This window comes from Euleptes europaea, chromosome 17 (genome assembly GCF_029931775.1).
Source record: "Euleptes europaea isolate rEulEur1 chromosome 17, rEulEur1.hap1, whole genome shotgun sequence".
Taxonomy (NCBI): domain Eukaryota; kingdom Metazoa; phylum Chordata; class Lepidosauria; order Squamata; family Sphaerodactylidae; genus Euleptes; species Euleptes europaea.
Genome location: NC_079328.1, coordinates 26,990,023 through 27,013,437, shown reverse-complemented (window position 1 = coordinate 27,013,437; position 23,415 = coordinate 26,990,023). Strand labels below are relative to the sequence as shown.

At 45.3% G+C, this 23,415-nt stretch overlaps 1 protein-coding gene across 1 annotated transcript in view; it reads left to right on the top strand.

Moving 5' to 3' along the window:
• CPNE2 (copine 2) overlaps positions 1–23,415 on the top strand; it is an 83,152-nt gene that overhangs the window by 35,750 nt on the left and 23,987 nt on the right. The window contains exons 4-8 of the mRNA XM_056862216.1: positions 6,065–6,136; positions 12,554–12,637; positions 16,567–16,656; positions 18,765–18,863; positions 23,026–23,112. Of these exons, the coding sequence (XP_056718194.1) occupies positions 6,065–6,136; positions 12,554–12,637; positions 16,567–16,656; positions 18,765–18,863; positions 23,026–23,112 (432 nt within the window). The remainder of the gene's footprint in view (positions 1–6,064; positions 6,137–12,553; positions 12,638–16,566; positions 16,657–18,764; positions 18,864–23,025; positions 23,113–23,415) is intronic.

Sequence of the window (23,415 nt, the reverse complement as noted above, 5' to 3'; positions counted from 1 at the left end):
ACCCATTTGACCGACCTCGGAAGGATGGAAGGCTGAGTCAACCTTGAGCCGGCTACCTGAAACCAGCTTCCGTCGGGATCAAACTCAGGTCATGAGCAGAGCTTGGACTGCAGTACTGCAGCTTATCACTCTGCACCATGGGGTTCCTACTCAGATCTTACACTCTAATAAAACACTTTGGTCCCTAAGGTACCGTTTTTCTTGTACTGCTAGGTTTTTTAAAAATTTGTCTGTGAAATGGTGGCACAATCTACTTGGAGGGCAAGCGGTTGTGCTTTGCACGTGAGAGAGCTCTGCTTCGAACTCTAACCCCGGTGTCCCACCAGACCACATCTCTGGCAGCTCTGGCCAGCTGTCGAGAGAAAAGATGTGTGGAGGCTTATTAGGAGAGGGCAGCTAAACGGCCAGCTCTTTGGAGATGGTCCATGCTGAAAGGAAGCCACGCAGTCAGGCGCCTGCCAGCATGCGTAGGTGGCTTGGCGGCGTGCGAAGCAGGCATCGTGGAGGCTAGCCGGAGAAGGCCAGCAATACAATTGCCTCCTCCAGTGCAGGCTGCACTTTCTGTGTCAGCAACCATAACATTGCCGGTAAAGTCTTAGAAACTGAACGGTTCCTCCCTCTGAATGAGAACCCCGAGAGCAAGTGCTTTTCAGAGGAGCTGGCAACTTTGGAAGCACGCATCTCATTTTTTTAAAAATTGGAGCACAGAGCCAGCATGTATTGGTCAGGGGCTAAGGTGAGGGTTGGTAGCACTTGAAGAAGACCTGAAGAAGCATTTGAAGAAGACCTTAGGCAGATTGTGAGAGGGAGGGCACCTTGGCCATTTTCTGGGCATGGAGTAGGGGTCACTGGGGTGTTTGTGGGGGGGAGGTAGTTTGGAATTTCCTGCATTGTGCAGGGGGTTGGACTAGATGACCCTGGAGGTCCCTTCAACTCTATGATACGATGGCTCTGTGGTAAAGCGCATGTCTGAGTAGACAATACTGACTTCAATGGACCAAGGGTCTGATTCAGTATAAGGCAGCTTTGTGTATTCATGTGTTCATGTGACTGGGAGAGGCTGAAATTGGGGGTGGGGTGGGGATGGCAGAACCACAACAAGAAGGCAGACCCTCTCAAGGTGCAAGCAACAAGTTATGCATTTTTATGACAGTCTAGGGTGTGGGATTAGGTCTCCACACTCACTTGATTCCCAGGCCCAGGAGAGTTCCGGTAAGAGAAGACTGAGAGTGGATATGATAACCATCTTCAGGTACTTGAAGAGCTGTCATGTAGAGGAGGGTGCCTAGTTGTTTTCTGTTGCCCCAGAAGGTTGGACCAGAACCAACAGACTGAAATTAAATCAGAAGAGTTTCCATCTAGACATTAGGAAGAATTTTCGAACAGTTAGAGTGGTTCCTCAGTGGAATGGGCTTCCTCGGGAGGTGGTAAGCGCTCCTTCCCTGGAGGTTTCTAAGCAGAGGCTGGATAGCCATTTGTCAGCAATGCTGATTCTATGACCTTAGGCAGATCATGAAAGGGAGGGCATCTTGGCCATCTTCTGGGCATGGAGTAGGGGTCACTGGGGTGTGTGTGGGGGAGGTAGTTGTGAGTTTCCTGCATTGTGCAGGGGGTTGGACTAGATGACCCTGGAGGTACCTTCCAACTCTATGATTCTATGACTCTATGATTCTAAGTGGTATTAGTGCTCTGGCTTGAACTGCCTGCAGTCCCTTCCTTCAACCAGCAGCCCTGGTGATGTAAGCAATGAGGAGTTGGTGGTGCATGACACCCCCATTGGCTCCTGGCTCAAGTAATGCAGTGTCTGGCACTTCTGTGGTCAGCCTGCCTGCTACTGCTCAACATCTGTTTAGCAAGAAGGGGTGCTGTGCCAGACAGAGAAGTGACAGGCAGTTCCGGGCTTAGTGGGTGGAACAGAAGAACATGCCAAGACGTTGGCAAGCATTCTCCAGGATCACTGTCCTCTCGAGTGAGGACAGAAATTCCTGCATGCAGAAAGGAGGTAGCATGGTTCTCTTTGAACTCTCTCAGCCCCACCTACCTCACAGGGTGTCTGTTGTGGGGAGAGGAAGGGAAGGCAATTGTAAGCCTTTTTGAGACTCCTTAAAGGTAGAGAAAAGCGGGGTATAAAAACCAATGCTGCTTCTTGTTCTTCTTCACTTTCCCCTTCACACACATACTGCTGGGAGTGCAGTATGTGTATGAGGGGCATCCATGCCAGTCTGCCAAAGCCGCTTGCTATTCACCCTGAGATAGAATGGGTTAAAAGTGGCGAAAATGCAGGATTCCAGGCAAGACCCTGGAATCAGAACGTAAGAAAAGCCATGCTGGATCAGACCAAGGTCCATCAAGTCCGGCAGCCTGCTCACACAGTGGCCAACCAGGTGCCTCCAACAAGCCCACAAACAAGACGACTGCAGCAGGATCCTGCCTGTGTTCCAAAGCCTAATATAATAGGCATGCTCCCCTGATTCTGGAGACAGTAGGTATGCATCATGACTAGTATCCATTTTGACTAATAGCCATGGATAGCCCTCTCCTCCACGAGCATGTCCACTCCCCTCTTAAAGCCTTCCAAGTTGGCAGCCATCACCACATCCTGGGGCAGGGAGTCCCACAATAACTCTGCGTTGTATGAATCTCTCACCCTCCAGCTTCAGCAGATGAGCCCATGTTCTAGTATTATGAGAGAGGGAGAAAAGCTGCAGTACTTTTTGTTTTGCTCAGTGTTCCCCTAATAACTGTTATTGGCCCTCCCCCTTGGTTGTATTGTTACGTGTGTTTGTGCGTTGATATGTTTTATTTAGCATAGGGATCCCCAACCTTTTTGAGTTTATAGGCACTTCGTGAATTTTCAGAGGGTCTGATGAGCAACATATGAGCCCCGTGGCGCAGAGTGGTAGGCTGCAGTACTGCAGTCCAAGCTCTGCTCACGACCTGAGTTTGATCCCGACGGAAGTTGGTTTCAGGTAGCCGGCTCAAGGTTGACTCAGCCTTCCATCCTTCCGAGGTCGGTCAAATGAGTACCCAGCTTGTTGGGGTAAAGGGAAGATGACTGGGGAAGGCACTGGCAAACCACCCCGTAAACAAAGTCTGCCTAGGAAACGTCAAGATGTGACATCACCCCATGGGTCAGGAATGACCTGGTGCTTGCACAGGGGACCTTTACCTTTTTATTAGCCAGTAAAAACACATGGGTCATTTATATTTTTTTAACTTCAGTTGCTCTTGTTTTCTTTCCTAGTATGGTAAATCGTGCCCCCACCCCATTTTCCTAACATTCCTCTAACTTAATTCTTCATTAATTCATCGAGCCAATGTTCTGAAGGTGGACCCAAATAATAGCCCTGGTAGCTGTTCTAGAAATTCCCTGGCATGCCTAGGGGTAAGGTTGCCATCTCTGGGTTGGAAAGTTCCTGGAGATTTGGGGACAGAGTCTGGGGATGGTGGGGTTTGAGGAAGGGAGGGACCTCAGTTGGGTATAATGCCATAGAAACTCCTCTCTAAAGTAGCTGTTTTCTCCATTGGAACTGACCTCTATAGTTAAGGTTGCCATGTCCCTCTTGGCAACCGGTGGGAGGTTTTATGGGTGGAGCCTGAGGACAGTGGGGTTTAGGGAGGGGAGGAACTAAAATGCCATGCAGTCCAATTGCGAAAGTGGCCATTTCCTCCAGGTGAAAGGATTTCTATAGCCTGGAGATCAGTTGTAATAGCAGATCTCCAGCTACTACCTGGAGGTTGGCAACCCTGCCTATAGTCTGAAGGTCAGCTGTAATTCTGGGAGTTCTCCAGGCCCCACCTGGAGGTTGGCAACCCTACCTGAGTGCCAGTTTTTCTCAGAATCAGACCAGCAGACAGAAGAGCCTGTGACCTCAGGCTGGAGGTCAGTTTTGCACTGTGCCTGACCTGGGATCATGACCACAGCCCCTACTGCTTCCCCGATTCTGTTTCCAACCCTGCACCACTAATGAGGGGAAAAAAGAAGAGGCAATTACCAGCTCCTTGTGGGTCATCTCCACCAACAAAGACTCTGTGACTCACTGCTTTTTATTCAAATCATTTTGGAAAGCAAACATTGCTAACAGAGAAAAGCTATTTTCAGCCATGGTCAATGTCATATTTCTTCCCCCCACACCCCAGGCCGCACGCCGTACCCTGCCTGCAGTGAAGCGAGACATTTCTCCATAATGTCACTTTTTTTCTTTTACTGCCCATCATAACCATAGTTTGCCCTTAAAATCTACCAGTGTGTGATCAGATTAGTGGGGGAGGGAGTCAGGGCTGTGGAAACGGCATTTTTAAAACAATAATTGCAGTTCTGTGCAGAGAAAGGCCCAACTGTGCAAGCTGAATAAAATGTACAAATTAACTGGATTAGTTCAACAATGAATGAAGCATACACACTAAATAGGTTTGCATATTAAAATTAATGCAAATTATAATGCAAATTAAAAGCTGATTTGCATAACTTGTTCTGTATTTGCTAGTCAGGATGTCATTATGGGGAGCATTGGAAGCCCTTCTGACCTCTGGAAGGAATAGGATTGCCAGGTCCCTCTTCTCAACCGGCGGGAGATTTTGGGGGCGGAGCCTGAAGAGGGCAGGGTTTGGGGAGGGGAGGGACTTCAATGCCATAGAGTTCAATTGCCAAAGCAGCCATTTTTCTCCAGGTGATCTGATCTCTGTCACCTGGAGATCAGTTGTAATAGTAGGAGATCTCCAGCTACTACCTGGAGGTTGGCAACCCTACCCACAGTGCCCGCAAGCAAGGCACAAAGGCAGCTGGTTTTGCTAGCTCTCGCTGCTTCCTCTGAGCATGGATTTAATTTGATTCAGTCATCATGACTAATAGCTGCTGATAAACCTGCCCTTCCTGTATTGTACTGTATGTTTTCTAGCTTGCAGCAAATAGCTTCTGTGTGTGTGTGTGGGGGGGGGGGGATTTGCATAAGCAAAATATGTGTGGATTTAAAACACACCTTTTTGCCAGCTCCATCTGAATCATTCCCAGTCCCCTGTGTTGTCTTCTAAGTACGGTAGTTTAGGTAGGCTGCTAGTCTGTGCAGAGGGCAGGCGGGCAAAGAGAAGCTATAACTAACCCCACTCCTCCACACGAAGCCAGCTGGGTGACCTTGGGCTAGTCACAGCTCTCTTAGAGCTCTCTCAGCCTCACCTACCTCACAGGGTGTCTCTTGTGGGGAGGGGAAGGGAAGGTGATTGTAAGCCAGTTTGATTCTCTCTTAAGTGGTAGAGAAAGTCAGCATATAAAAACCAACTCTTCTTCTTCTTTCCCCACTGGTTGTTTTTCTTCTCAGTTGCCCGCTACCATAGGCTGCTTCCACCCCACCCCCAGGGATAAATGATGTGGGATCACTGTATGTTTTGCCTGTGGATGAAAAATCAGCTTGGGGAATGTGATTTTAAGGTGAACATTTACTGTGGGGAGGGTTAACCATCTCTCGCCACTGAAATGCACAGTTTGCCTAGGTTGTGTTTTTCTATTCAGAGTTGCCACCTATAAGCTGCATTTCCCCCAAGGGAGACGTTGGAGTCCCCATATGTTTTGCCTGTGGGTTATAAAGCAGTTTTGGAAATATGATTTTAAACTGAGCAACTCTTGGAGAAGTGTTAACTCTCTCTACCCACCCCTCTTGCACTCAGATGTGCAGTCTGCCTAGGCTATGTTTGGCTTTTTAAAAAATTAAAGAATCACAGAGCACCTTGTAACATGTAATGGAGGATCTGAGTCCACAGTGGAGCGTTTTAGCTTATGCAAAATACCCCATGCATAGCTGATCTCCAGGTAACAGAAGCTGTTAGATTGGGTTCTCTGATGCCTGGTCCAGGATTTTGGACAAAGCAGTTGTACTGGTTGGCTTAATATGGAAGAGGTGGGGCACACGAATGGAGCATCCTGGTGGGGCAGAGGGCGCTTGGTAACTGGAGTCCCCAGCACAATACCCAAACACGCTTCCCTTTCCCTGAGAGCTTCTATGTAGGGTTCATGGCATTTCCTTTTATAGGGAATAATAAACTGTGTCATTGGTTTCCTGTTGTCTTTCAGATAGCAGCCCAAGAACTATCAGATAATCGAGTGATCACTCTCAGCATGGTTGGCAGAAAGCTGGATAAAAAGGTACACCTTTTGTTCCAAACTAAAATCCATATCCTGTCCATTGTGTTCTAGCAGATCGTCAGATCTTCTCTTCCTACAGTGAAACCTCACATACTTTTAGGCCTATGGCACACACACCCTTTTGGTACTGTGGTTCGGTGAATGTGCTGCTGCAGAAATTGAGATCGGAAGGTCCTTGTGGCAGGAAGCTGACCCCTGAAAAGTGCCGTCAACTGATAGTACGATATCGCCAATTGCCCAGCCTGAATTGCCCAGCTTAGCCTGAGCTCACCAGAGCTTGGAAGCTAAGCAGGGTTGGTCATGGTTAGTCCTTGGATGGGAGACCACGAAGGAACAATGGGGTTGCTGTGCAGAGGCAAGCAATGGCAAACCGCTTCTGCTCATCTCCTGTCTTGAAAACCCCAAGACGGGTCGCCATGAATCGGTTGCAACTTGACAGTCTGTAATCATTATTATTATATCAAAAGTGTATGAATTGTGTTTCAGGAGGTCAGTGTTCAACCTCTGAACACACTAGCACTGTTATCTGAGATTTGAAGCTAGAGACCCATAATGCACTGGAGTCAGCCCTTGGTTTCATAGGCAAAGATAAAGGTAGTCCTCTGTGCAAGCACCGGGTCATTACTGTCTCATGGGGTGACATAACGTCCACTTGCAAACGATCGTTAAAGTGCACTGAAAGTGGATTGAAAGTACATTATTTGGGCTGTGTGAAAGTGCCCGTTCTAGGCAGACTGTGTTTACGAGGTGGTTTGCCACTGCCTTCCCCAGTCATCTACACTCCACCCCCAGCAAGCTGGGTACTCATTTTACCGACCTCAGAAGGATGGAAGGCTGAGTCAACCTTGAGCCGGCTACCTGAAACCGACTTCCCTCGGGATCGAACTCAGGTCGTGAGCAGAGCTTGTACTGCAGCTTACCATGCTGCACTAGAACTGTTAGCTCAGATTTGAAGCTAGAGACCCATAATCCACCAGAGTCAGCCCTTGGTTTCATACCTGTATGTTTTCCTCACCCCAGAACTACATGTGATGAGGCGAGCATGAGGTTCCCAGCCACTGACTGGTCTTGTTACGCAGAGCTGATGGTGGTGGGATTTGCAAGGGAGAATCTGTGGGCAGGGGGGGGGGGTGCTGACCCTTTCCCTAACCACTGATCATTCCCCCCTGAAAATGCCCTCTGGGACATTTTAAGCTATTTCTCTTATAGCTAAACTCCCTGACTGAATATAAGACAGATGGGGCAACCTAAAGGACGTCTGTAAGGAGAATCAACAGGGACAGACAAGATTTGCATCCCCCTCAATCCACTTTCAAAGGTTGTTTATCCGTGGGTATTTTCACTCATGTTTGCCCCTGGTCTGTCTCAGTTGTTCCTTGGAGTTATGCATTAGTTTTCCATCCATTAGAGATGACCTCACTGCCAGCCATCACAAATCCCGGGACTTCCTTTCCTCTGTTAACCCGATTCTTCCCTCTCCCCTGAGCTCAGCCTGGGTGAAATCCCTGTGCATAAGGCAAAGCACGGGACACGCAAGCTTGGTTTCTCTCACAGCCAGTTACAAAGCAGCGTGTAAAGAGGCGGGGATTCAAATGCTTCCTGCTTCCTCAGAGCTCTTTCTGAGCAGAAGAAAGGCTTTTTAAAGTCCAGGCTTGGATTTCCACCCCCACCCCCTTTCAGATTGCTCAGTTTTTTGTTTTTAAAATGCTTTTTTAATGCAGCAATTGTTTTTTTTTTGTGGGGGAGTGGTTTCTCTCACAGTAAGCTCTACAAAGTAAGCCAATTACAAAGCAGCATTTAAAGGGGTGGGGATTTGATTTGAGTTTGGAGACTGCTGGTGCATAGATTCCCAACAGGGAAGTGTGGGTCCAGCGAGCAGTGAACCTCAGGTAAAACTCCCATGCGTGAACGACCTAAGCGTATAGCATTTGAAAAGTATACATGAAAGAGAGTAGATGTAGAGAAGTAGCTGTTAACAAGGTGTTTTTTTTCAGGCACACAAATCCAGCTTGCCACCTAGCCTGTTTGAAGCCCCCCTCAACCTCCCTTTCATCCTGTTCCATGCAGGTTTCATCATCATGAGGTCTAGAATCTTGCTGAAAAGAAAACCGGGGTTTTGAAAGGGCTGTATGATAACCCCAGAGCACGCATTCCATGCACGGAAGGCAGACACCTTTGTTTGCGTTTAGTCATGCTTGGATAAATATATGCAAGCCGTTTGTGTGTTTTTCCCCCCCAGAAAGACTGCGTGTATTATAAATAGAGTGTGCAAACTGACAGAAAACAAGCAGTCCATTTAACTAGGAAATCTCTAAAGAATTCTTAAAAGAAACCACATGGAAATAGTGCTTACGGTCAGGTTTATTTCCCGGGCTCTTTGATGCGTTGTACGTCAAGGCCGTCTAGCAACTGCTGCAGAGAAAGAGGGAAAGGAGCTGCTCTGTACTTGATTGTGCACCGTTGTGTGTTTTTCCTGAGACATCCATGCGTTTTGTTTTATTTTTCTCGAGTTTCACAGGATTTTCTTTGCTGAAGTATAAATTTGGCAGTCTTTTCAGGCCTGCTGCTTTTATGTTCAACTGCATCTCAATTCCAGTGAACATCTTTGTCACCAGCCAGACTCTTAGTTGCTTAGAATAATGATCGGTACTTTAAAAGCCACTGCGTGACTGAAAGGCTCTTGAGATAGCTGAGGTCTGGTTTTAAATAAGATGCTGCTTATGAAGAGAGAAATCTTGCCCCTACACGGTTCCATGTATGTGGTGCCTCCTTTAAACCAGGTTTCTGTGACTGTGTATGCAGTGTTAGCACACCAGGGTAAGCGCTCCTTCCCTGGGAGTTTTTAAGCAGAGGCTTGATATCCATCTGTCAGTAATGCTGATTCTGTGACCTTAGGCAGATGATGAGAGGGAGGGCATCTTGGCTATCCTCTGGGCATGTAGGGGTCACTGGGTGTGTGTGGGGTAGGTAGTTGTGAATTTCCTGCACTGTACAGGGGGTTGGACTAGATGACCCTGTGGTGTCTTCCAACTATGATTCTAGGGTTCTTTGGCATAGGAGTACCCATCAGTGGTAGGGTTGCCAACTCTGGGTTTGGAGATTCCTGGAGATTTGGGGGTGAAGCCTGGGCAGGATGGCCTTTAGGGAGGGGAAGGACCTCATCTGTGTATGCCACAGAGCCCTCCCTCCAAAGCAGCCATTTTATCCAGGGGAACTGATCTCTGTCATCTGGGGATCAGTTGTAATTCTGGGAGATCTCCAGGCCTCACCTGGAGGTTGGTGACCCTAACCAGTTGGTTTATTGATTGGCCTCATGTTTAAAAGAGGTGTAACACGTCACCTGAGCCCAGTGGCGCAGAGTGGTAAGCTGCAGTACTGTAGTCAAAAGCTCTGCTCACGACCTGAGTTCGATCCCGACGGAAGTTGGTTTCAGGTAGCCGGCTCAAGGTTGATTCAGCCTTCCATCCTTCCGAGGTCGGTCAAATGAGTACCCAGCTTGCTGGGGGTAAAGGGAAGATGACTGGGGAAGGCACTGGCAAACCACCCCGCAAACAAAGTCTGCCTAGTAAACGTCGGGATGTGACATCACCCCATGGGTCAGGAATGACCTGGTGCGTGCACAGGGGACCTTTACCTTTTTAACACGTGACCTGACCTAGATAGCCCAGGCTAGCCTGATCTTGTCAGATCTAAGAAGCTAAAATGGATAAGATATTTGAAATGTAAGATGAAATAGACTCCCCGAAGGAGTTCAAACTGTGGGAATGTATGTGTATATAATTTGTTTGTCTTTTCTTGAAAATGTTAATAACATATCTTTATATATATAAAAAAAGATCTAAGAAGCTAAGCAGGGTTCACCCTGGTAAGTATTTGGCTGGGAGGACACCTCTAAGGAATACTAGGGTCGTGTCACAATGGCAAACCACCTCTGAACATTTCTTGCCTTGCAAACCTCACCAAGAGGACCCCATAAATCAGCTCTGACTCAATGGCAAAAGAACGGGTAAAACTTAACGAAGCAAACAGATATTAAAATCACACACACACAAACAGCAATTAAATGAAATTTGGCAGCAGCAACATCCTAAATGGCTTTCTGGAAAGGAAGTTTCGTGCAACTGTTTTATTAAATGAACAGGCCATATGAGCTCTGCCAGGAGAGCCACAGTCATAAAATATCTTCTGTTTAGAGCCGGCCAAAATACTGTGAAAGAGCATGTAAGCTGCCAAGATCCCCAGAACTTTTCATCAGGATAGACATTTCGTTTACCTCCTTTCAATAAGTGGATTTAAAAAAAGACGTTTCAGGGTATGATGGAGTTGCCCTCTATCTCAGGGCTGAAACAGACAAGCTGCCATCACATCACGCTTCTCATTGGGTCCATAAAATGCAACTTGCAAACCTCAGTTTGCCTCTAGGTCATGCAGGGAAGAGAGAGACTTTTAACCCGTCAACCTCTGTGCTCCCTGTTTTTGTTGCTAACATTTTAAAGGGGAGAAAGGGATGAGCTGTAAAGGATACATCTTTTCTTCTTTAAGATGTTGATAACAAAACTGATAAAAGGAAATATTTCAACACACAACGCATAGTGAAATTGCGGAACTCCCTGCCCCAGGATGTGGTGATGGCTGCCAACTTGGAAGGCTTTAAGAGGGGAGTGGACATGTTCATGAAGGAGAGGGGTATTCATGGCTACAAGTAAAAATGGATACTAGTCATGATGCATGCCTATTCTCTCCAGGATCAGAGGAGCATGCCTATTATATTAGGTACTGTGGAACACAGGCAGGATAATGCTGCTGCAGTCGTCTTGTTTGTGGGCTTCCTAGAGGCACCTGGTTGGCCATCGTGTGAACAGACTGCTGGACTTGATGGGATTTGGTCTGATCCAGCATGACTTTTCTTATGTAACAAAGGAAGGGATCCCAGTTTGGAACAAAAGCTTGTGGGGTCTTCAAGTGGAATACAGGGAGTGTTGCAGACATGGACCCTAAGTGTATGTTACAAAGCCCTTATGTCCCCCAAATACCTCCCTAGTTCTGTCACTCAGATGTACTCTGGAGAGTTCCGTTTTCAGGCCTTAATTCCCAGGTGTGCAGCAGCCCAACTTGGATCAGGACTTCAGCCCTGGGGGAGGGGGCAGAAGGTCCCCAAACACACATGCACCATTTCCCCAACCTGACAGCCCCAACGAGTTGCTCTTTACCCTGTTGGGAAAGTTTACATGTCCTGATGAGTAGCTTTTTTGTCCACCAGTGAGAAAGCAATTTGTGGAGAAAGCTGATTTTGACCGTACACACAGCAGGAAGGGAAAGAGTTGAGCAGTTCTTCCCTCCTGCCATTCTTCTGTTTCTGATGATGCTTTTAGATTAAAAAAGGAAAGAAAAGAAAAACCAAAGAAGAGACATCCTGGGTCTGCCACCTCTCTTTGAATCTGGCTGTTAGTTGATACACATAGGGCCGTTTCCCCAGTTAAGCTTCCTGAACCCCTGACAAATTTTCTGGGATCTTGTATTTTATGGCAAAGCCAGTCTTTTGGATATCACCTCCAGTGGCTGGTTTCTTACCAAGAAGATTTGTTGCTTTTTTTTTTTAATAAATTTTTATTGGTTTTATATCTTTTCCATTAGACAAGCAACAATTTAAAAATATATATACCATTTAAATGTCTAGGTATGTTGCTAATATTCTAAGTACATAATAATAGAAAAAGAAAAAGAAAAGAGAGAAATTTTGACTTCCCCTTCACCTCCGTCTGCCTCTTAATTAAATGGTTAAATTCCGTCATGATGGATTCTGATCCTAATTCTTTCCAATAAAACCATAACATTTTCCTTCCTAAGCTATATCATCTATTCAATATTAATTGTTAACATTATTATTATCACATGGATCAGATTAATAAGTATTCTTCCATTTTTCCCAGTCTTAATTTATGTTTACAGTAATTCATCCAAACCTCCCACTCCCCCATAAATTGCTCACTGTCCTTTTGATTTAAAGTAGCTGTAAGTTTCGCCATTTCCACCAGTTCAAACATTTTTATAATCCAGTCTTTTTTTTCAGGAATATCTGCCCCTTTCCATTTAGCTGCATACAGCAGTCTTGCAGCTGTTGTAGCATAGATCAAGAATGTCCTTTGTAAGAAGATTTGTTGCTTTTGAAGGGTTCTGCTGAGGTTTGCTACCTGCTTGTACTTAGGAGTGCTGAGATTGACAGTTCTGGCGTTTCTCATTAATTTGAATTGTAGCACCGGGAGAAGGTAACAAAAGTAGTTAGGTGCCTATGATTTATTACAGCTTCATGGCAGTCTTTTTTCCCTCCTTTTGATGACAATCCATTGCATGGTTATCCTAGGCAGCGATACAGAAATTGTAAAAACCTTGACCGTGGGTTTTTTCCTCTCTTCACAGGACTTGTTTGGAAAATCAGACCCATTTTTAGAGTTTTACAAACCAGGGGATGATGGGAAATGGATGCTGGTTCACCGAACAGAGGTAAGGAAGGCAGCTTGTCATCATGAATGAACTATAATACGGAACTCTTTCTGTTCCAATGATATTCTTCTTTTGCTAACCGATTTAGGATGTATTTGCACAGAAATTCATTGCATTTGTAGTTTGGTCCTTAAAAATCCCTAATGGATTTTTTAAATGTTGTACTCTCATGAATGCCCATGCTGCGGGCGGGGACAAGAACCGATGTTAGGGTTGTTTGCATATATCATTGATTCATGCATAATGGCAAAAAATATTATTTGCTTTTATGGGGTTAACTCTTGGAATTTCTTGAGCTGCTGGCAACTTTGGCATTTGAAGCTGTGCACTTGTTCTCTTTCAGGCCAATCCTGAATGCATTAGTTGGAAGCAAGTTTCATTGATTGTTTGCATTCCTTGATCCTCTAAATCCTTAAAATATTTAAGAAGGTCTCACTACCCAGACAAATGGTGGTTTCAAACCATCTACTGAGGATGGGACCAAGCATTGATTGGTGGCTGCGTCCATGTGCAAGGATTCTCTGTTCTGCATTCATTGCTGCTGCAAATGCAGAAGCATTACAATTGGCAATGAAGCTTCCAGTTGGGAGTTTTCTCTGCACTCTTTGCACTCAGTCAGCTGCCAATTTCCCTGCATTTTCCACCCGTTGCACCTCCAAATGGCTTTTTGAGGGTTTTTATAGCACTGGGAGCAATTTACTGATTTTCCTTTTTTAAGTACTCGAAAAACAGTTTTGTGTTGTGGTAGGGAAATTGGAGAAAGAAAATGGGACCAATGTGGACCTTTGAAAATGCCCACCTTCCTGTCCACATGGCGCACTAATGTGCTTGGGCTATATTTCAGTAAAGAGCGTAGTAAATCAGGTTTGAGAGATGGTTCCATCAAGATATAAAAATGATGGGCATTTTTGACAGTTCTGAGCTAAAATAGGTTTTAGTGCATTTCCAAGAACAAGATTTCATCCTCAGTAGAGTGTCTGAATGAACGCGTCATCACCCCTGCTGGAGAAAATATGTGGTCCTCTTTTTCATTGTGGGGCAAAAAATAAAAGCCTTGAGAATTATTTTCTGCAGAAAAACTGCACGGAAGAAAAGGTAGAGGAGCCCCCAGTGCGGAAGAGCTGCCTCCTTCGCACAGATTTGTGTTAGTACTGACACATCCATAAAGTGTGAATCTTGCATGTGGGGTTGTAAGCATGCATCCTTCCTTCCGCCCACACCAGGGTTCGAGTGTCTGACGGCATCTTGGTTCTACATCGTTCCAACTGTATGTGTGGAGGTTTTCTTCTTGATCCTTCCGACCTCATGTAGGAAGTGTTTCAAAATCATTATAATGTTAAGAATTAATCCACATGATAAATGACAGCGCTGTGCTCCGAATGAGGGACCGTGTATTCTCACCCCTTTGTGCAAAGTTGATCCTCCTTTGATCGCTGTTAGATGCAAAGTGAGGCTGTCCTTTCTTGACTGGAAGAGCAGTGACGTTTATCAATCAGGTTGGGGTCTGCAGGCTGGAATGGGTGTGGGTGGCCACCTGGGAAAAGGAAACCAAAGTCTGCATATCTTTTCGCTCTGGAAATAAATAGACATAGAAGGGCCTTCTTGCAAGCCAGATGCTCTGCCTTCCCCTCAGCACTCCTAGAGGGTAGATATTTAAAAATCTCCATCTCAGAGAGATTATGCCAGTGTGGTATACATAGAAACCATGGAGCATAATCTCATCCGCTGCCCTTACTATGAAGAGATTCATGGCAAATTTATTCGGCCTTGGACTAACAGGCTCTCAGTTAACTCAGAGTCTGAGAGGGCAAGGAAGTTGCTCTCAGATGAAAATCCAAGTGTTTCTGTTGACACTGCTAAATTTTCTGCCGCCGCGTCCAAAATTAGGTGCAAATTGTTGGGAAGACCTGCCTTATTATCTATGAACATAGTAGTGTCCTCTTAGGGTTTTATGTAGTCTCCAGTGTATTTTATACTTGGAATTCCTGGTTTTAATGTTTAACATTTTAACGTTTTTTTGTATATGTCTGGCTATGTGCCGTATCAATAAATGACTGACTGGCAGAGAAACCAAAGTCTATAAATCAACAAATGCAAGTTGGCAGCTCACGTGAAGCAGTGGAGGGGGGGGGGATAAATGATTTGGAATTTCCCCAAGACCCAAATTCCTTTCCCTCAGAATACCCTAAGCTTGAAGGGCCTTCAACAGGCTGCAGTTATCTGCTCTTCAGTTTTCCTGCCTTCCCTCCCCTGACATCTTCTATCCCAGAACACTGTGGCCGAGTTGCGTAGTGCTGACGGCTGGGCTGCGTCCAGTTGCACGGTGGGGAACCCACAAAGACTTGTGGGGGGCACCTCTCCTCCGTATCCCCCTTCCCACAGGCATCCCCCATATCCTCACCTTTCCTTGCTTCCTTCTTTCCTTGCTGCTCCCAACCCCGCGTATCTTTTACGTGCCTCTTGTCTTCAGCTATATTTTTTATTTACTTCATTTATATCCCACCTTTCTCCCCAGTGAGGTCCCAAAGGTCATTCTCCTCTCCTCCGTTTCATCCTCACAACAACTCTGTGAGGTATATTAGGCTGAAAGGGTGTGACTGACCCAAGGTCACCCAGAAAGCTTCCCTGGCAGAGTGAGGATTCAAAATGGGGTCTTCCAGTTCCTAGTCTGAAACTGTAACCACTACACCACACTGGCTTTTGTGGGTAGCTGTTGTTGAACAGTAGCAAGCAGCTAGGCCTGGATCATGCAAGTCAGGTGGTAGCAAGTTACCTGGTGGTTGCTGGAAAGGCTGATGAGTCCTCCCTCGAAGGACAAAACAACCCTAGATACTTGACAGTTAACAGACAGTTGATGCACATAAAGTTACGACTAAAAATGAGTTAGATTAACAGAAAGCAAGAAATGTTAGAGTAATTGTTTAATAATAGTGATATATAGAGAAGATTCAATTGACAGATAACAGACAGTTAAAAATATTGAAACAAGATTGCTATGAAAAGATGGAAATAGTGAAGACCTGTCCTGAATGCCAACCCTGTACAATGTACTATAACTGTTCCCAACCCCCTTTCCCTTCTTTATTCTATGTTATTCTGAAAAACTTAATAAAATATATTAAAAAAACAACAACCCTAGATACGGTCCTCCCTATCTCATCTTTTACTGACAGAAACCAAGCTTGAAGGCTGGCAATACTCTTCTGGCAGCCACAGAGGGTATTGTTTCTTAAAGCTACATGTGCTGCTTCTAATATTTGGGTTTTTAAAGACCCCATTTATTTATTTGTTTATTTATTTCAATTTCAGAAATTTCTGCAAACCTGGGACTTTTTTGTGGTTTGTAGAAAAATCTGTATCATCTGTTCATGGCTACAGTTTCCGGATTTACGTATTCACTGATTTGGTCATATGAGAATTAGATGTATTGATGATGGGTGTATTCAGCATTGTGCTGGGGCAGGGATGTCTTTTTTAACTTGATAAGATTTTCATACCCAGGCAGTTTCCCAAGTATACAGAAACTTTATGTGTGGGTAGCCTAGTTTCACTGCCCTACTGTGAGGAGCGTCTTAGCTGTCCAGCATCTAGCATCCTGCTCTCTTCCTATCCTGGAGCAATCAGAGAATGCCTACATTCATTACATATTAGCAACACATTTGAGTAAATTCATGAAGAAACACAACTATGCAAACCACATCCTGATCTCATTTGAGACCATTATACTTAATATTTACTCTGACCAGCCTTGGTGTTAGCTGATAATTTGCATCACTGTCTTGATTCTGTGGGAGGGAGGTGTTAAAAAAAATTGATTCACATCACCTCATTCTCTGGCCTGGAGCATCTGTTGCCAATTTCTGGTACGAATTTGAACTTTATCATTTACCTGTTGCACAAAAACATTTCTGCCTCTTTCTGCATTGCAGGTGATTAAATATACGCTGGATCCCGTGTGGAAGCCATTCACTGTGCCTTTAGTATCGCTGTGCGATGGGGATATTGAAAAACAGATCAAGGTAATGGCGGCCGAATCCTCCTCCACTTGGGTTACTGGGTGTATAAGGGTAGATGTACCATTGGGATTCTCTCATTTTGGGTTGTCTCCCTCCCCACCTCCAGCGTTTGTAGCCCATTTGATAGACATACCAGCCAGCAACAAAAGGCTCTCTTCCCCCTTCCGTCAGTTATGGAATCTAATTTAAATCAAAATGTATGTCTTCACTCCACTCTTGTTCCATCAACACTGGTTCTCAGTTTGCTTCCAGACCCAATTCAAAGTGCTGGTATAAGCCTTTAAACCCCTGTGGCAACCCACTCTGGTCATCTTCAGAGGCCCTGCTTTGGGTGCCCCCTCCATGAAAGGTTAGAGGGGTTGCGACCCAAGAAAGGCCCTTCTCAGACATGGCACTAAGACTTTGGAAACCCCTCCCTGGGGACATTCTTTTGTATCCTTCTATCGTTGTCCACTGCCAGCAGGTGAAAACTTTTTGTTTTGCTCAGTGTTCCCCCAATAACTGTTACTGGCCCTCCCCGTCGGTTGTATTGTTATGTGTGTTTAAATGTTTTATTTAGCATAGGGATCCCCACACCTTTTTGAGTTTATAGGCACTTCTCGAATTTTCAGAGGGTATGATGAGCAACACCAAAAATGGTGGCTGTGGCAGGTAGACCCAAATCCAAAATGGCTTCTGTATGAGGCAAATGCAATACCCTCCTCTTCACAAAAGAATCGCAGAAAGGGAATAAAAGTATTTTATACATAGTTTATTTTACATTTTCTAATGTCTCAAATATTTTAATATTGAAATATGTTAATGTTTTGATGTTCACCACCTTGGGGCCCCTATTTGCTGTAAAGGTGGCATAGACATGTTTTAAATAAATAAATAATAATATTTTAATAGGTTTTATATCATCAGTTAAGCACCTGGATAGCCCAGGCTAGCCCAATCTCGTCAGATCTCGGAAGCTAAGCAGAGTCGGTCCTGGTTAGTCTTTGGATGGGAGACCACCAAGGAATACCAGGGTTGTGATGTCGAGACAAGACAATGGCAAACCACCTCTCAACGTCTCATGCCTTGAAAACACTACGGGGTCATCATCAGTCAGCTGTGACTTGACGGCACTTTCCAGCACCAAGCATAAGTTCACCTGAATCAATTAAAACTGATTGACTTCCTATACCAACTCCAAACAGGAAGTTTTCTTTCTCGAGAGCCAGCATGTTGTAGTGGTTAAGAGCGGTGGTTTGGAGCGGTGGAGTCTGATCTGGAAAACTGGGTTTGATTCCCCACTCCTCCACATGAGTGGCGGAGGCTAATCTGGTGAACTGGATTTGTTTCCCCACTCCTACACACAAATCTAGCTGGGTGACCTTGGGCTAGTCACAGCTCTCTTAGAGTTCTATCAGCCTCACCTACCTCACAGGGTGTCTGTTGTGGGGAGGGGAAGGGAAGGTGATTGTAAGCCAGTTTGAGTCTCCCTTAAGTGGTAGAGAAAGTCGGCATATAAAAGCCAACTTTTCTTCTTCTTCTGCAAATTAGCATCCTCAAGAAGTTTCTTCAGCTAGCATGAACCGGTTCTGATAACAGTTGATATAACCACTCATGAATAGCTGTTTGTCTGCCATCATAAATCCCAGGAAACAGAACAGTGATACTGTAATTGACCACATTTAGCCTTCACTGTATTATCAGTTTGAGCTCAGAAGGGTAATGTCATGAAATGGACAATTCAGAAGGACAGATATGCTAGGAAATGTGATTTTCACCCATGTACTCTGTATAAGTTCACAGCGCTATGTGGCGTATAAATTTCTCAGATCTGAATTCAGCGAGGATACCTTTTCTGAATAATCTTTTGATAGTGTCAGTGTCATGCATTCTTATTTACTCAAAATGACTTTTACGTATGCCAGTCTGATTTGTGTCTTTGAACCTTTTTAATGTATTTTTTATTTTATTTACTACTTTTAAATAGAGTTTTTTGACTAGAACACTGATTATTGGCAGGGGAAAGCAAGCTATTCACATTGCACCTGGAATTAAAAACAACAACAATGTATGGATGAGGACACACCTGAGCTACGCAGAATCCTCAGTGCTCTCTTGCTTTTTCTTGTCAGGTTGTGTGTTTTGATTATGATAATGACGGGGGGCATGACTTCATCGGGGAGTTCCAGACCTCTGTGACTAAGATGTGTGAAGCCCAAGATGCCTTTGTGGTAAGCACTGGAGCGCACCATATTCTGAAGTGCACAATGTTTTCTGAGTCAGAGCGTTGCCCATGTAGCCCGGTAGACTGTCCATGGTACTCCAGGGTCTTAGGCAGAGAGAGTCCTGCTGTCTAAGATGCTCTCAAATGGAGATGCCAAAGATTTGAACCTGTTAGGAATTTTCTGCTTGCACTCTTCCTGAACTCCTAAGAGGAGCTAATATGAAAGGCATTACTTCCCTTGGCAAAGATTTTTTTTAAAAAATAAAAGGGAATCTCTTCCCAAGTGACTCTGGTTCAGGATATTGACCTTGCGAACATGTAAGAAATGGGATCCCCATTTCCAGTGAAATGTCCCGACATGGCAGCATTACTACTAGTTAGCCTCATGGTGACTCTGAGGCAGGGTCACCTCAGATCGCTTTTGTGGCCCCCATTCTCACTCCTGGTGTAGATGAGGTTGGGGTTTTGTAGCTGTTGCATATTATTCTTATTGGGGATCAGGGCTCGAGTGCTGCTGACAGGATTGATCCCCTCTGACTTGGGTGCCTTGGATCTGAGAAGGCCGAAATAAACAGTGCATTCTTTTTTGGCTTTTAAAAAATGTTCTGAGTTTAGTGCTGTAGCACCATAGCAATCCTATGCATTCGAATGGTGTTGCTATAGCAATTCAGTGCTACATCACCACCATTTGGATGCATTGGATTGCTATGCTGCTATAGCTCTAAAGCACTAATCTTAGAATGTTTTTTAAAAAGCTGAAAAATAATGCAGCATGAAAAAAGGTGGGAGGAAAAGCATGGCGCTGTTTGAAATGGCCAGAGCGCTTCAGAGTGCTTTAGAGACAGCTCATTAACAGATTTAAATCAGCTGTATGAAACCCAGTCCCTGTTTCTCTTTACTTGGAATTGGGCCAACAATTGGATAACATCTGGTTCCTGATCACATAAAGCTGCCTTATACTGGACCATACCCTTGTTCCATCAAATCAGTATTGTCTACTTAGACTGGCAGTGGCTCTTCAGGGTCTCAGGCAGAAGTGTTTCACATCACCTACTTGCCTAGTCCCTTTAACTGGAGATGCCAGGAACTGAACCTGAGACCTTCTGCATGCCAAGCAGATGCCCTACCACTGAGCCACAGCCCTGGTTTAGAGCAGTCATCTACAAGGAGTCTTAATAATGGCCCAACCAGTTAGAGTTTTAAATGGTCAGTATTGATTTCAAAACTCATTGAAGCCAGTAGTAAAATTTCAGTTTTCTCTCTTATGCAAGACATGGGGTAGATTTTTTTTGGGGAGGGTTTGTGTGTGTGTTTATTTATGAGAGAGAGAGAATGCGCTTCAGGGTGGAAAGAGAGAATTCTTTTAGGGAGATAGCTGGGGTGCTTCTGCACATAAAGCTTAAAAATAAAACCAGGTACACGCCTTTGTTTACCCAGCAAGTAATCAACATCGCTCCACCACCTACTTTTCCCAAGCTCTCCATCCTGCTGCGCTCATCTGCTGTTTCCACTTTTGTCTCTGTTGGGTACTGGGGGCTTCTAAACGTAGTCACTTGCTTTAAATAGCTCGGGAAGTGCCTTTCCCCCCCCCCCCCACCTCAGGCACTAAAGTTGGCTGCAGATGCATTTCCAAGTTTCCTTGCCTGGATGCCAGCCAGGGCCCACCCTGCCCCCAGCAATACAGTTTAGTTCAGATGAACAGGACCCCCTCCCCCAGCTTTGCCGGCCTTCCCTCAGTCCTGTGTTTACCAAAAGTGTGGTAGAAGGGACCTAATATTTCTTAGTCTTTTTTTTATTATTCATAATTTCTGTTGCTGCTCCTACAGTGTAAATATAAAGCTCCTCTCAGTCAGGCAAACATCAGGCAGAAGAGCGGCTTGGTAGGAATCGAGAGAAGCTTCCCTCAGTGACAAATTGCACCACAGGAGGGAGGGCAGCGTTTCTTGAGCAAACAGGGGAGGGCGTTGCCTGATCAGGCTCCATCTGCACATTACAAAGGCCTCGTGTTTGTTGGGGACAACACGAGAACTTTGTAGCATACGTGGGATGGGAGTTTTGTGCCTCCCAGTTGCACAATGGCTCTTTTCTGTTTGCTATGATGAAAGACTTTCCTCTGGCTAGAGGAAATTTTTTAAAGATACTGTTGGGTCAACAGTGCAATGTCACTTCCAGAGAAAACCCAGAAGCGACATCAGTCCTCTGTAGGAATTGCCAAAAACTCTATGGTTTCACCTTTGTGATTCCTAGAGAGCAGTGATGTCATTTCTGGGTTTTCCCCTGAAGTAAAGTCATGCCATCACCGCTGGTGTTCCCCCATGTCTGCATCCCTGACTCCCGCTGTTTGCCTGGCAACCTACAGCACTCAGGGAGAAGCAGCTGTAGCATGCCTGGAGCCCTTGGGAGACTTGGAGGTAGGGCATGGGAAGTGAAGTCACCCATGCTGGAACCCAGACATGACATCACTGGTGCTCTCAGATTTTGCCCGATCTCTGTGGTAAAAACCATAGAGAAGATTCCTAGAGCATTGCTGACTTTGTCCTCCCCATTTTCTCCCTCCACTCAGTTGTGAACCAGCAGGGATGGTGGAGCATCAGCAGGAGTTTGCCTCTCAATAGCAGGCAAATGACAATCCTACCTCCTCCTGCTGTTTTCACATCCTCAAACCACTCTACAGAGCCACTATCATCTCCATTGTGAAACTTATGCATAACTACATAAATAGTATATTTTTTCACAATGGAGCCAATAAGTTGCTCTGTGGGCGGTTCGTGGATTCAAAAACAGAATGTGGAGGGAGACTACAAAAACTTCTCCCTGTGTGACTGGGAGGCACAAAACGTCCGTTGCACATGTGAAGTCCTTGTGTTGTTCCCCAACTAACACAGGGACTTTGTTATGTGTAGATGAGTAGATGGAGCCTTAGGAATTAAAAAAAAGATGAAAGTTGCTTGCTGGGATTAGCTGAAACTGGGAAGAATCAGGGAGAGGATCACAAGAACACATGCAGGTGCCTTATACTGAATCAGACCCTTGGTCCATCAAAGTCAGTATTGTCTACTCAGTCCGGCAGAGGCTCTCCAGGAAGAAGCCATGCAAATTGCTGTCTGTGGATTCGCTGCCTGCTTTGAGGACTTTGCACACTTCTGACCGATTCTAGAAGAAGAAGAGTTGGTTTTTATATGCCGACTTTCTCTACCACTTAAGGGAGACTCAAACCAGCTTACAATCCCCTTCCCTTCCCCTCCCTACAACAGACACCTTGTGAGGTAGGTGAGGCTGAGAGAGCTGTGACTAGCCCAAGGTCACCCAGCTGGCTTCGTGTAGAGGAGTGGGGAAACAAATCCAGTTCCCCAGATTAGCGTCCGCTGCTCATGTGGAGGAGTGGGGAATCAAACCCGGTTCTCCAGATCAGACTCCACCGCTCCAAACCACTGCTCTTAACCACTACACCACACTGGCTCTACTCGTGATATTTATAGATAAAGTAAATATTACAAAGATACCATAACTCTTCAGCACTCGTTTCTTCCAAAGCCAGCTGAATGCTGAAGTGCCGCTTCGGAGATTTCTCAGCACTTGTGGAAGTGAGGCACATACTACAACGCTGATAGCCTGTTCTTCTGTGGGCTCCCAAAAAGCTGTCATGCAAGGGACCGATCGGGTCCCTACCTGCTCAGCAACGCTACACCTACATATAAATGTTTCTTGACTTTTCACCGGGCTCCGAAAATCCCAGATTGTTCATCGTGTACATCTTGAGAGCAAAATAATTTCAGCAAAATATGACAATTGTTTTACTCTAAATTCACAGCTTAGGTTCTGTTTGGTCCAAGTAACTGAGGCTCTGCCTAGGGCAGCGAGTTGCTGTGGCACATTACTACCTCTTGGCTGTGGCTCAGTAGAAGAGCATCTGCTTGGCAGGCAGAAGGTCCCAGGTTCAATCCCTGGCATCTCCAGTTAAAGGGACTGGGCAAGTAGGTGATGTGAAAGACATCTGCCTGAGACCCTGGAGAGCTGGTGCCAGTCTGAGTAGGCAATACTGACTTTGATGGACCAAGGGTCTGATTCAGTAGAAGGCAGCTTCATGTATGTGTAAGCCTTTGGTAGAGGGGAGAATTTGTTTTCAGAAAGCCTTTACATTTGCTGCTTTCTGTGTATCTTTCTTACAGGTAGAATTTGAGTGCATTAACCCCAAAAAACAGAAGAAGAAACGGAGCTATAAGAACTCTGGCATCATCATAGTGAAATCCTGCAAAGTAAGTGTCCTGTGCAAACGGTGAAGGTTATACTCAAACATGTGTGTTAAAATCCTGACAGCTGCATCTTGTAAGTAAAAGTAGTTTTGGTGGGGAGAATAGAAGAAGGGGAGGTAGACTGAGAAAGAGAAATGGCAGGAATTGGATTCTGCCACTTTTCTGCCTATAAGTAGGGTTGCCAACTTCCAGGTACTAGCTGGAGATCTCCTGCTATTACAACTGATCTCCAGCCAATAGAGATCAGTTCCCCTGGAGAAAATGGCCGCCTCAGCAATTAGACTCTATGGCGTTGAAGTCCCTCCC